General features: G+C 44.6%; 1 protein-coding gene across 1 annotated transcript in view; it reads right to left on the bottom strand.

Annotated features, from left to right (window-relative positions):
* The window catches only part of NPHP4 (nephrocystin 4), a 128,238-nt gene that overhangs the window by 85,207 nt on the left and 28,002 nt on the right, over positions 1 to 15,029 (bottom strand). The window contains exons 7-8 of the mRNA XM_063145353.1: positions 7,503 to 7,630; positions 1,900 to 2,081 (exon numbers count right to left, since the gene is read on the bottom strand). Of these exons, the coding sequence (XP_063001423.1) occupies positions 1,900 to 2,081; positions 7,503 to 7,630 (310 nt within the window). The remainder of the gene's footprint in view (positions 1 to 1,899; positions 2,082 to 7,502; positions 7,631 to 15,029) is intronic.

Below are 15,029 nucleotides of genomic sequence, written 5' to 3'. Positions count from 1 at the left end.
GATAGATTCATGGGTGGTGGCAGAGGCCAAGACAACTTCTTTTCTAGCTGTGCTTGGTAGCGCTGGCTGCACCCTGTCCTAGAAAACGGAGACTTTGCTGCCGTGTCGCATGAGTTTCAGGGTTCTATAATCTGCTGCTTACAACATTGGATGGTTTCAGGAAACTACACCAGATCCGCATTAGAATGTAGCTTCTGGATCCCTGTGCAGTGCTAACCAAAGGGGATTTATAACACCTCTCCTTAATGCAGCTGCACTGCCTGCCAGTTTATCACTGGGGCCCAATTCAAGTCCTGGTGTTGATCTTTAAGCTCTTTAGGCTGCAATCCTATATACAAAGCCTCTTGCAGTCATCGAAATCAGTGGGACTTACTTCTGAGTCAACATGTACAGGATTGTGCTGTTAATGACCTATGGTCAGGATCCCTAGAGTCGTGCCACCTTCCGTACGTTCCCCTCCATGCCTTAAGACCTGTTGGGGAGGCCCTCTTGACGGTCCCATCATTTTGAGTTGTCTAAACAAAGGGGGGGGGGGAAGGAGTCTCTTGGCTGTGTCACCCCTATCAACGCAACTCTTTTCCCAGGGTAGCCCTGCCTGCCAGTTCATTACGAGTAACTTTTAAAAGAGCTTGTAAAAACCTTCCCTTTTTTCTTTTTTGACTTCTGCAAAGAAGATTACTTTGGCTAAGGCAGTGTATATCTTTAATTATACTTTTGTTTTAAAACTCTTATAACTCAGCTGACAGTATACTATTTTTATATTGCGATTCACTTCAAGCGCCGGCTTTTGCGCTCGTCTGTTTACGTATTTATTCATTTTTAACTATGTATAAGCCACCTTTTAACATAACGCGCCCCCCCCAAGGCAGCATAAAACAAAATGCAAAACCACAAAACATAACAAAACAATAAGAAAACACAGTAAGAATAAGGACAAAATCAGGATTAACCATTAAAACCAGGGAGTATCATAGGCCCTGTGGTCCTGGTAGAATCCTAATTCGATTACAGGTCAAGGTAAAGATGTGAGTCTTTACAGCCCACCTAAAGGCTTGTAATGACCAGGCCTGGCGGACATCACTTGGAACACGATTCCACAAACAGGGAGCCACTACGGAAAAGGCCCTGTCCCTCATACCCGCCAGACTAATTGCTTTTACAGATAGGCAACGCTGCTAGGATGCTGCGCAGGTAGACCTGGGTGAAGACAGTCCTTTGAGTAACCTTGGTCTAGAACTTTCAAGACCAAGACCAGCACTTATAAACTGGGCCCAGAAACGCACCTGACAAGTAGTGAAAGAGAAATGCACTTGTTAGAATAAACCAGGAACAGTTGGTCAGCAGGCCCTGTTTTTTGGCACTGAAACTGAAAGAGAAGTCTTTACCCAGGGTCGCCTTTTATTTATTTATTTATTTATTTATTTATTTATTTATTGCATTTATATCCCACCTTTTTTCCTCCAAGGAACACAAAGCGGCATACAAAATCCTCCTTCTCCTCTCCACTTTATCCTCACAACAACAATCCTGTGAGGTAGGTTGGGCTGAGAGTCTTTCTTTCTTTCTTTCTTTCTTTCTTTCTTTATTTCATTTTTATGCCACCCAATAGCTGAAGCTCTCTGGGCGGTTCACAAAAAATAAAACCATGAGGACATAATAAAATAACCAACACATAATAAAATAATGGCCCAAAGTCACCCGGTGGGTTTCCATGGCTGAGTGGGGACTAGAACCCGGATCTCCCGACTCCCAGTCCAACACCTGAGCCACTACACCACACTGGCTCTTTTCACACAGCCCACTCCCTCTCTAGTGGAAGAGAGCCCAACTCAATCCCTCCCTGTAGCCTCCCTGTACAAGGCATTCCTTTCCAAGGCGCTCGGGTACCTTTTTCCTTACCTGGGTTTGATCGTGGCCCCTTGTTTCCTGTGCAAGCTGCTGGAACGCCCCCGCACCACCTCAGCCTCTGGCACCACCACCACCACCTGCGGGGGCTGCACGAAGCCAAGGCCGTTGTGCACGCCGACATGCAGCCGTCTCTCTTGCACGGCGAGGGTGTTCCCGTCCAGTGCTGAGTTGCCCTAGGGGGGAAAACAGTTGGCTAAGGCACATTGCAAATGGCAAGGGATAACCCCAAGAGCGCCGTCCGCTTAGCACTCGGCCCTCCACCCAGAAAAGCAGTTCAAAACTAACAGATGTATTATTTTTTTATTGATGATGACGACTGAATTCTGAAATACTTTTGTTTCCAGTTGGATTGAGAAATGCAGAAGGTGACAGGCAGCGGAAGCAGGCCACAGGGCACCATAGGAGAACCAACTAATAACATATTAGGATGTGAATTAAAATACAGGTTAGAATACAGAGGAGCAGAAAATCAGTACACAGAGAAACAGCATACGGATATGTCTACATGTGGCCTACAAGGCCCCCTCCAGCTCTGCATTGTATGAATCTAATATCACATCTTCTGTAACAGCAGCTGCATCCTCACTGGGGAATGGATGTGATATATTGCTCCTTCCTCTGACTCGGTGAATGGGCCTTGTGTTCAAAAGTTCTCTTTTCCTCCTCGACTCGGTGAGACAATTCCTCTGCAATGCAAGCCGTTGTTTGCTGTTGTATCTGAACCAGTAAACAATGGTTTGCATTTGCCCTCCTACCCAGGATGGGAAAACGATGTCATCCCCATGGTTTACCCTAAAAAGAAAGTAACCGACTGAATTGGTAACATGTGAGGGAAGGAGAGAGCATGCGAGCATCTGGCTCGTCCATGAAGCATCAAACTTGCCCATGATCTCATGAACCTTTGCAAGGTAGGCTCATGTTATCATCCCTATTTGGGGGAACTGAGGCTGGAAGATGCCGCTTTGCCTAAGGTTGGGGTCTCCAACAAGTTGTCTGCGGGTACCAACATGCCTGTGGACAAACATCTGTTGGGGACACCCTTGTTCTGGATTTCCTGCATCAAGCAAAGGGTTGAAGGAGATGGCCACTCAGGGCCCCTCCAACCATATGGATTCTATGACAAGGGATGGGAAATGTGTGGGAGTTGAAGTCCACCAACATCTGGAGGGCCAGATGTTCCTCTTTCCCTGTTCTATGACTCTGCGAAAGGCTGCCTTACAGATTCATGGCTAAGAGGACAGTGTGCCCTGGACTTCTCAGCTCAGCCCTCCCGCTGAGATGCGAGACAATAAAGAGGTCCGCTGTGTAATCCACAAAGCTTTGTTCAGCAAATAAATATCTCTTCACACCTGAAGGGGGTGAGAATCCTAAGAGCTTTCCTCTAAGCTTAATTAGGCTACCTAAGCTAGGCAGTTGCCTTTCAACTAAAAGGGAGAGTTTCCCCCGTGCAGTCCAAGAGCCACTTTAGCTCAGGGAGAGTCTTTCTCAAGATGTCTTGGTCGAGCAGCTAGCCTGATAGACCTCCCCTCACCTGCTCACAGCTCTGCCTGTTTGACCCTGCAGCTGACTCTGGGATCTGTCAACTCCAAAGTCCCCTCCCCCTCCAACAGTGGCTGAATTCCCAGGGATCAGGGGAGGATGGGCTCTGAGTGGTTGGCATGCTCTCCAATAAGTTCTTGGGAAGATTCCTCCTTGAGTCTTGGAGGATCTCCTCTCTCGCTTCCTTTCTTGGCTGGCAAATTTCTAGTCATCGTCCTCCTCCTCCTCTTCCTCCTTCTTCTTGAGTCTGATTGACTTCCTGAGACCCCTTCCCCACACTAAGGAGAACAGGCCTGATCGTGACAGCCATTAAATTTCACCAGACCATAGTGGTGAGTCTTGAACCCGAGGCCTCCCCGCTGAAAATTCAATTCTCTCCTTTCTCTCTCTTCAAGCCCACTGGAAACAGCCCAATATTATGGCCACAGCCACTTATTAAATGCGGTTGCCTTTCAAACCCTCATTTTATTAGTTTATATGTCATAAACTAATAAAAATGAAAGCTGCCCCAGAGTGATTGCTGGATATTAAAGTGTTTCATCTTCCACCCCCACCCCCACCTCTCTCTGAAAATCCACCGTGCATCTGACAAATCAACACAGCTCATCCTTGGGGTCATTATTGCTTCCTAAATTACAGGAGCTTGAACACAAACATTAAAACTCAGAAGTCGCTCTGTGTGCCCATTAGTCAAAAGAAGCCTGCTCACAATGTAGCTCATTAGCGGTCGCTCATTCCAGAAAAAGAAGAAAAAAACAGCAACAAGAAAGCTGAAAAGATCTGTCTCTTAACCAGAAGGAAAACTAAGGCAATAAAATGACTCCCTGGGAGAGAGAAAAAATACAACCTCCAAAGCAATTCATATGCAAGCAAACAAGCAAACACATTGTTATTGTCCAGATAACGGGCGTTCCATTCCTCCTGGAAATTATCCATCGTTTTTCACTGTCTGCTATTGGAGGATGAGGGAACTCCAGCTATTTACTTCCTGAAAAACTGTTTCGTTTTAGGGGTCTTTGTAGTCCTTATGGACTAAATAGCTTTTCCAGAAGACATCTGGAAAATTCAGCAGCCATTGCTGAAAACCAAGAAGCCAGAATGGGAGCTGAATAATTATTATTATTATTATTATTTATTTATTTATATAGCACCATCAATGTACATGGTGCTGTACAGAGTAAAACAGTAAATAGCAAGACTCTGCCGCATAGGCTTACAATCTAATAAAATCATAGTAAAACAATAAGGAGGGGAAGAGAATGCCAACAGGTACAGGGAAGGGTAAGCAGGCACAGGGTAGGGAAAAACTAACAGTAGAAAGTAACAGTAGAAGTCTGCACAACATCAAGTTTTAAAAGCTTTAGGAAAAAGAAAAGTTTTTAGTTGAGCTTTAAAAGCTGTGGTTGAACTTGTAGTTCTCAAATGTTCTGGAAGAGCGTTCCAGGCGTAAGGGGCAGCAGACGAAAATGGACGAAGCCGAGCAAGGGAAGTACAGGCCCTTGGGCAGGCGAGAAACATGGCATCAGAGGAGCGAAGAGCACGAGCGGGGCAATAGTGTGAGATGAGAGAGGAGAGATAGGAAGGAGCTAGACCGTGAAAAGCTTTGAAGGTTAACAGGAGAAGTTTATATTGGATTCTGAAGTGAATTGGAAGCCAATGAAGAGATTTCAGAAGCGGAGTAATAAGATCTTACGCGGTTGAGGTGGGGCTTATTATTATTATTATTATTATTATTATTATTATTTATTTATTTATTTATATAGCACCATCAATGTACATGGTGCTTCCGGGACATGCATGGCTCCTGCCCACACACACAAAATGAGCACATCCAGGATAAATAATGCAAAATAGTAACAGCCGCAGAATAAACGATGCAAAACAGATGAAATTATGGGAATCTGTTCAAGTTGCAAAACTGAGACAGGTCACACAATCTAGTTTTTTCTAGAAATTGGACTACCTGGCCTCAGCTTCTTATTATTATTATTATTATTATTATTATTATTATTATTATTATTATTATTATTAGCTTGGACTATGCAGGGCCAGCCTCACCTGCAGCAGGGGGCACCAAGAGACTGGGATAGACGAAAGCAGGAATCGGCGTCTGAATATCACTGCAAGACTTTTTAAAGTGTTGGTAGGGTGGCCTATTTTACAGGAGACAGCCCTCCGTTTGGGTGATTTAGCAGAGGAGAGTCTTCCATTTGAAGGTGTCCCCTATAGAAGAGGCATCCCATCCAAGTCTGGTTTAAAGTCAAAGAACCCCAACGACAAAGAACCTGCAGGAGCCTTGAACAGTTAGCAACAGTTAAGCCTCGGGACAGTAGACTGAGCAGTCACACAGGTCACCTAGTTAGTCTTTTCCACTATGGTGAGATGTTTTGTATTCCTATTAAACTTTCAGTTGTTGTTATTTCTAAATTTGCACCTGTACGGATATATTTGCATATGAAAATACTATGCAAATTGGTGTCATTTTTTTTCCTTCCAGTGATGCATTTCCTCTTTCTTGGCATTTCATCAGTGTTGGCCCTAGGAAGGGAGAGATTGCTATTTAGGCTCAGCTACAGGCAGCAAACTCTCTCGGACCACGACTGGGACTACACACACTCCTGACGGGTCTGGGAAAGAGCTGTTTTGCATTTGGAGGCCAAGGTCTGTAATTGGTTCCAGGGCTGTGGAGTCGGAGGAGTCGTGGAGTCGGAGTCGGAAGCAATTCTTGGGTTACTGGAGTCAGAGTCGGTAAAAATGTACCGACTCCGACTCCTAATAAATTTAAATTGTATTTAGAGTTGCAATATGTCCCTGAAAACCAAGATTGTCCTGGATTCCAGCCAATTCCAAAATATTCTGGCAGGTTAGACAAAAATCCTGGATTTGCAGTCCAGCTGGCTAGAGAAATTCAGACCCCCTCAGCGGATCGGCAGCAGCAGAGAAAAAGACAAATCAATGTGCCGCCTTTTCCAGAGTGCCGCTGCTCCTTCACAGGCAGGCTCAGACGAGTCACCATGACTCAGGTGCTCCAAGCATGTGAGTTCCAAGCACAAGAGGCCCAGCATTGGGCAAAAGGCGGGATACAAATAAATATAATAATAATAAGAAGAAGGAGTTTGGTCATCTTGGCTGGTTGCGGTAAGCGCTGGGCCCCGCTGGGTTGTTTGTGGGGGAAGAAATAGTTTTTTGGGGTGTATAAGGGAGGGAGAGTGGGGGAAGGAAGGAAAGGAAGCACAAAAACAAACTTTCACTTTTAACTGAATAAAATACAGTTGTTTCGAAGTAGCTCTCATGTGAGTGAGCAGTACAGACTCCATTTTGAGGCAGCCCACAGTCAAGGTGTCTTCACCCCTCCATCTCCAACAGAGATGAGGAAAAAAACACAGGAACGGGGCTGACAGCAATCACAAGGCTAGGTCAAGCAATTCATTTAGATAAGAATCACCTTACTTAGCCATAGACGCTCTATGACCAATGTCTAAAGATTCCTTACAAGCGTGTGTGTGTGAGAGAGAGTCTCATTAGAACGTGTGCAACTTGTACACGGGTCTAATGAGAGCATATGACGTAACACAGTAAAGGAGATCTTTATTTGGGTTTTAGAAAAATGAGCTATACAAGAAGCGTAAAGCAATATAACGTTGTAGGCTATTGTATATGGAGTTGCGATATAAATAAAAATATAACCTCATTGTTTTCACTTTTGAGCTTCTTTAATAAATAAAATTTAAAAAACCAGAATGTCTTAGCTATAGCCTTTAAACCTGGGCTTTAACAGGTTAGGGTTCTAAAAAGTTGTGTGCTTGCAGTCGATGTAGGAAATATATAGGAAATTTATTTCCTATATCGATATATAATTAAAGGAGTCGGAGGTGCCATGAATAAAGGAGTCGGAGGTTTTATGTGCCGACTCCACAGCCCTGGTTGGTTCTGCCTAAGAAGAAGAAAAAACTGTTTGAAACATGTTGGACTCAATGAAACACAGTTCCGAGCACCCGGAGTTCTCCTTCCTTAATTTGTTGCATTTGGTACCTTTTCAGCATATGGGAAAGTACCTGGTCACTCATGAGTAAGTCCAAGAGCTCCTCCTCAAATTTCTCTAACGAAGGGTACAGGTGAATGGAGACCTTCTCCAAGTACCACGTTGCCGTCTTCATGAGCCGCGGCTTCTGCAAGAAATCCCCTGCAAAAAGAATCACATGTTGCAGTAACGATGGACAAGCTCCATCTCTGCCATCCGTTCTAATGAAGGAGAGGAGCAGTTTCAGCATCACTTGCCTCAAGTGCAGGAATAAGAAAGATCGCTGTTGGGTCAACACTAAATCTAGGGAATGTAACCTTGAACCTCCCAGGTGCAGGCATGTGCATGTGCGGGCATCATAGTTTACCTTACAAGGATAATTTCCCCCAAACCAAAGAATAACCTTGGGCAATTCCCACCACTCTGAGCCGTTTTATGCATAAATGTGATTGTGGAAATCTCCTCTGTTACTTTGGATCAAATAAAAAGGAAGAAAAAAATGCAAAATGGCCACTGTCTACCCCCATCCCATATTTCCACTTGAGATATTTTATTTGATTTCATCCCACTTCTCCATTTAAAAACAAAAATTCTCAAAGCAGTTAAACAAACACACCATAATTCAACTCAGCAAAGAACATTGGCCTGAACTAAAACCCAACCATAAATATCAACATCTTCATAGCCACTAAAAATCAAGCAGCTGGCTCAACCCATTATAATTCACATGGGGGCATCTCATAAATTGAAAAGGGTCCTGAAAGCCTGCTGGAAGAAGTAGGCTGTCATTGGCTACCCAAGCAACAAAATGCCCCCAATTTGGGAGAGCATCTACTAAGACAAATTAAGGACATGAGAACTTGTAAAAAGTTAATGAAGATGAGAACAAGGGTCATGGGCTTGATTTTGAAGATCTGTGATAATAAGATGGCACCACAGCCTCCATCAGAAAAATAGAAGTGGGAACTGCAGCAAAATGTTGCAGCATGGAGTGCTCCTGATCAGGGTTCCAGCCAGCCAGCCAGCTATGCCCTTTGCCAGGATGTGCCATTCCATGTGCCCTCCTGCGTCTGGTTTTCCACTCTTACCCCACAAAGAGTCAGCATTGTGTGGGCACTGAGCATGCTGAGTTCCCACTACGCTGTTCTGGGGGTTTCCACCCACCACTACGGTGACCCCCATCCCTGTAAACAATTGCTCTACATCTGCAAAGCTTGGGGTTTCCCTGAACCTGCTGATATCTCTAATGGTATGCAAGGACTGGCATTCAGAGAATGGGTCCACAATTAGTATATAAAATACGTCCTGAATTACTTCCAGACAAAGGTTTTATTGTGGGATTGCACAGGTTCATTCAAGGAATTTTACAGGGGGTCCAGATGGCGAATTCTATTCGTAGCCCTCCAGTGTTTCCCACAGCTTCCTTCATCCTTTTTTCTTACCTGAAAGCAATCTGTTAAGGAACAAAAGATAGAATAGCTGCAGGGTACATTTAGATTAATATTGATAAGAGGCCTCTGTCTAGAAGCACCCTTGGGAACCAGGGTCAGAGATTCCTGAAGAAGTGTGGGTCTCTGGGCATATATATATTTTTAATACATACTATCGGATGTTACATTATTTAATATTGAGAAAACCTCAATATAAAAGATTGCACAGCTGGCATTCATATTTATCATACAAATATTTTCAAATGTTGGACTTTCAGGCTGTCAGAACTTATTTTTGTCATTTATGGTGGAAATGAGAGAATGAAACAATCATACTGGGAGATTGTATTGGAAGTAATTTGGCTGATTTTAACTGGTCTATAACTCATTATCTACTGACAGTGTTATTGAAGGTAATAGGTGATGCATTGACAGCAATTCAGAAGGTGCGTATCCATCAACAAAAATATTTGGGATCAGTATTGGAAAATGGATGTGAGCCCTCTGACTCCTGCTGGCTGAGGAAAATTCTTGGAATTGTTGAAAATGACTGAACTAATAAACTAACATAATAGAGGTTATATTCCACAAGTCTTAGGAGAAAAATGAAATGTGTTCCTCAGTTATTGGAACACGTCTTGTAAAAATAGTTACTGGAAAGACACTTTTTTTGTGATTCAATATCTGTTCTACATGTGCTTATTAACTACTGAAATAAATATATTGTAAACAGTGTCATTGGAAGCAAGTATTTTTGTATTTAGATATCTATCACACATGAGATATGCTTCCCCGCCCCCCGAAAATAATTTGAAGAAAACAAATTCAGTATGGACCATGTGTGTGTTTACAGGAGAGGGGTCATCATAGACCTCAAATATTTACTGATTTCATTTCTATACTGCCCAATAGCTAAAGCTCTCTGGACAGTTCACAAAAATTAAAACCGCAAGTACAGTATATAAACAATACATAATATAAAAGAAAAAAGTACAGTATGTACAACCAGAATAAAACCTAGCAGCAATGCAGAGATTTAAAATGCAGTAACAAATTTTAAACGGCAGAGCTAAGAGACTAAAATACTGAAGTGCTAAAATTCCTGATGAAAACAAACAGGTCTTCATCTGGCGGCAGGAAGAGCTCAACGTAGGCACCAGACAAACCTCTCTAGGGAGCTCATTCCACAACCAAGGTGCCACAGCAGAAAAGGCCCTCTTCCTGGAAGCCACCTGCCTTGCTTCCTTTGGCAGGGGCTCCTGGAGAAAGAGCTTATCCTATCTAAAAACAACGAAGGGTCTTGCAACACCTTAAAGATGAACAAACCTATAGCGACATCAGCTTTTTGCAGGCCAAAGTCCACGTTGTCAGTGACAAAAGTCTGAGCGCAGTGTAAAGGCCACTCATTGGGGAGAGGCCATGACATAAAATCATAGAATAGTAGAGTTGGAAGGGGCCTATAAGGCCATTGAGTCCACCCCCCTGCTCATTGCAGGAAACCACCCTAAAGCATCCCTGACAGGTGGCTGTTCAGCTGTCTCTTGAAGGCCTCTAGTGTGGGAGAGCCCACCACCTCCCTAGGTCATAGGTTCCATTGTCGTACTGCTCTAACTGTCAGGAAGTTTTTCCTACTGTCCAGCTGGAATCTGGCTTCTGGTAACTTGAGCCCATTATTCTGTGTCCTGCACTCTGGGATGATCGAGAAGAGATCCTGGCCCTCCTCTCTGTGACAACCTTTCAAATCCTTGAAGAGTGCTGATGGGGATCACAGAATCGTAGAGTTGGAAGGGGCCTATAAGGCCATCAAGTCCAACCTGCTCAGTGCAGGAATCCATCTTAAAGCATCCCTGACAGATGGCTGTCCAGCTGCCTCTTGAAGGCCTCTAGTGTGGGAGAGCCCATGACCTCCCTCAATGGTAGGGGCATCTGCTTTGCATCCAGGAGGCCCCAGTTGAATCCCCGGCATATCCAGGTAAGCTAGGAAAGACTCCTGGTTTAGACCCTGGAGCGACACCAGTCAGTGTCAACAATACTGGGCTAGATGGACCCAGGTCTGACTCAGTATAAGGCAGCTCCCCAGTGTTCCTCTGCAGCAACCTTCCTGAAGCTCAGCACATGCCTGCTTAGGAGACTGCCTCAAGGAAAGGTTGGGATGTAACTGCAGTAAATAAATACACTGTTAACCTCAGTTGGGTTACAGACAGCACAGGGTGGGGGAAATGTTATTACCAAGTGAGAAGGATACGGGAAAAAGGAAGTGTGGCACACAGGAGTATATTTATGTAGCCCAACAGTTCACACATCCTTTGCAGCAGAGTTGGAGACCAAAGATTTGCAGTGCTTCCACCAAGGAGTGTTCCTGAAGAAGGGCCGATATTCAACATGCATTGGGCTCAAAAATATTTCTGAGCACCTGGAGGATTTGTCCCCTTTCCCCCCTGAAATTGGTGGCTTCCTGTTTTTTTTCTTTTCTTTTCCTATTACAATAAACAGTAAAATGTGAACCATGGTCTACTGAAAATGGTGAATGATCAAATCAAAGTGGTGTGTGTGACTATGTGTGTGACCGTGACCCAGTTCTAGCTAGTAATTAATAGGCAAAAGAATGATGAACTAACTGCACTAATTCCTTTCTCTAGTGGGTGAGCCACTCACAACATCTATTCAGCCCACATCAAGGTTGTCAAATCTGCACATAAGCTCATAAATAATAACCTTTATATATTCTGGGGGCTTTTTATATTAAATCAGAGTCATAAATAAATACGTCTTACTGTTGTTGGGTTTGTTTTAGACTGCAAGAGCATTTGCACATAACGAGAAATTATGGTTTAGCGCTATGTGGCAAGCAGAAATGAGCCTGCATGAATTCTTAGGTTTTCTCACCCCTCAGTACTCCTCCTGCACGAGGAGGAATAAACCAGAATTCTGTTTTGCTTCAGCAGATTTCTGGCTTATCATTACATGTGAACCAGGAATTGTGGTTTAAATGAACTCTAATCAATTGCTAAACAAGCCAACAACAAACCCCGGATTGTTTTTCTGGTGTCTTTAACAAACTAGAGCAGAGTTTGTGTTAAATCAAAATTCTTGGTTCCCATGTAATGACAAGCCAGGAATCTGCTGAAACAAAACTGAATTCTGGTTTATTCCTCTTTCTGGTCATAGCAAAAGGAGGACAGGGGAGGAGGTAGCATGTATGCATGTTGTACTAAATTATGGTTTAATGTTACGTGCCAATCTGAGTCTATCTGAAGAGTCTTTTGCAAGCATTTTAAGAGGGTGTTTAAAAAAAAGCCTAGCACATGTAACAACCAGTTCTACCACTACTAGCTAAGGCACACGACATGCTCCTTTCTTTCCAGGCAGATACAGCGCCAGCCCAAAAACTCTCCTAACAGCCTCTGTGATAAACAACAACGACAACAACAACAACAAAATACCAGCCTTTATATTGGATCTCAAAAGCAATGAGATGCATAAAATATTGCACTTAGAAAAAGAAAAGAAAAACTTCTTACTTTCAAAAACCACACACACACACACACAAAAACCCTGACACAAACAATTAATAAACAAACATTAAAACCACTGATGCTGTTTGAGTCCTACTACAAAAAAGTGCTTTAGGCGACAAATTGTACCATTCAATCATTCAAAGAAAACACATCAGGAAGGAACAGGAACAGCTGTTCTCCCTTTGGCACAGTGCTTTATCCTTTTCCCGGCCAGTTGGGAGAAAGTTGCACTTGAACAAATTCAAGCCCGGAAGGAAAACCAGCAACGAAGTTCTGGGCCCTCTGTAACTGTTTTGGGCCCTCTGGCCAAAACCTAAAAGCCCTGGGGCTCTTCCATCCACACGCCGTACTCAAAGCGCTTCCATCCGCCCCCAGTGCACCCAGGGACGGTCCCAGCGGGCGAGGAGGGAGGTGAGTGGCGGCGCCGGCAACGACGCCTCTTCCTCGTCTCTTTTACAGGCAAGCTACACGATCGTTTTCGGGGTGCACTGGGGGCGGATGGAAGCGCTTTCAGTACGACGTGTGGAAGATCCCCCCGGACCCCATAATGCCAACATTTGGGTTCCTTTCAAAGGCACCGGCCGAACAAGAGCAGGGCAGCGGGAGAGGCAAGGAAAAGACATGCAGGCTGGTAGCCAGAATTTTTGTGGTGGTGGCACTGCAGGGTGTGTTTTTTAGTGTGCAGTTGGACACAAAATGTGCAGTTGGGGGAAAAATGTGCAGTTGGAAATCTGCTAATGTGCAGTTGGAAAACGTGACGAAAAAGATAAGGCATGTGTTATGTGTGTGTGTTTATGAAGAACTAGTTAGGGTTTAGCAGTGAGATTGCCAGTTTTGCTTTTGACAACACAGTAGCTCAGTTCAGACAGCACATTTCTCAACTGTGGTTTTAGAACTCCACGGTGGAGCTTTTACACCACCATTGAGAAACGGGTTGTCTGGCAGGAAAACTCCATGCAACGGTGGAGTTTTTTTTGGAAAACTCTCCATGCAGAATATCCACACTGTGCAGAGGAGAGTCCCTGCACAACCATTGTGTTATGTGTTGTGTAGAGGGCTCCATGGAGTTTTCTGTTGCGTTGAGTTGACTTTTCCCACCGGCTACAGAGTTCCCTGGCAAGAGCGACAAAAGAAGTGAGTGCCACTCTAGGAGAGCCGCTGGGATTTATTTATTTTTTGCAGCAATGGCTGATGGGATAGCATTGGGAGGACTGGGGGAGGAGAGAAGGTGGAGGAACTGTCAATCAAACATCGAGATGGATTTTACTTAACTCCATGGTAGCCCACAGTCACGCAAGGATGGAGTTAGAACTATACCCCATAGAAACTCAACCGTTGAGTGGAGTTTTCACACTGTGTTGACTAACGTGTTGTCTGAACTGAGCCAGTAACTAGCTAGGTGGACACCAAAGCAGAGTACAAAGGGCTCCAAGAAGTGAACAGCCCACGAAATAGTAAATGCAGTTCCGTGTAAGAACAAAGTGGTGGTGGGCAGGAGAATCTACCCTTGCGCATGTACTGCGAGAGTCTGAATGGGGGATGATTGTGGGGTCATGGTAGATAGCTCAATAAAATGTCAACTCAGTGTGCAACAGCTATGAAAAGAGGAAATTCCATGCTACGAATTAATAGGAAAGGGGTTGAAAGTAAAACTTCTACTGCTAACGTAATGACCTAATACAAATCTTTTGACGCGACCCCTGCTTAAAACGCTATGTACAGTTCCGGTACAGTTCACAGTGCCTAATTCATTTATGGAATTCACGGCCGCAAGATGTAGTGATGGCCACTGGCTTAGAAGAAGGCAAGTGGGCAAATTAGCAGAGGATCAGTCTCTCAATGGCTAAGGGCCATGATGCAGGTATGGAACCTCCAGGTTCAGGAGGCAAAGGACTCTGTGTACCATGGTTCTTGCCCTCCCATCTCCATGGGAGCTTCACAAACGGTCACTGTGAGAACAGGATTCTGATGTAGATGATCCTGCAGGGGGATTATCCCACACAATGGCATAGCATTAACCAGTACGATGGAGAAGAGAGCAGGGTTAAGAAAGAGCACTACAGCAGCACCCTTCATTGCTGCTCCAGCTGTGGAATTAAGGGGAGGGAAGAGGAGGGTGTGTTCTGGGGATGGTGGGGAATAGTTGAGAGGCGCCAGAGATGGGTGGGCGATTTTTCTGAGCCCCTCAAACAGGCTAGGAAAAATTACCAGGATTTTTTGGAAGATCCTGGGTCATTTTTCTGAGTTTATCTCAGGTCTGGTTGGCTCTATAACAGAGCCTGAGCAGAATAGCATCACAAGGCAACACAGGGGTAGGGTGGGGTGGGGGGGAATGGAAGGGGAAGGCTCTCCCTTGATCCTTCCCTAGCCTGCGCTGCGCCAGAAGCTCTGCAGAGCACCGGAGAGTCACCTTTCACCCTTGGGACCCATCCATCTCTATTACGCTAATGGGAGCTGGGGAGGTGTGACTCCAACGCTCCGCGCCACTAAGAGTGACTTTGCTGGAAGCGAGAAGGTTGCTCAGCTCACGGCACAGAAAGCTCATGGCCAAACAGCGGCAAAGTGGGAGACTGATGAGGCTGATGGCAGGGGGTGAGTGATCCAGCTTCCTGA

Source organism: Elgaria multicarinata, chromosome 20, assembly GCF_023053635.1.
Source record: "Elgaria multicarinata webbii isolate HBS135686 ecotype San Diego chromosome 20, rElgMul1.1.pri, whole genome shotgun sequence".
NCBI classification, from domain to species: Eukaryota; Metazoa; Chordata; class Lepidosauria; order Squamata; family Anguidae; genus Elgaria; species Elgaria multicarinata.
Note: the sequence above shows the minus strand (reverse complement) of the source record. Positions and strands in the feature narration are given on the sequence as shown.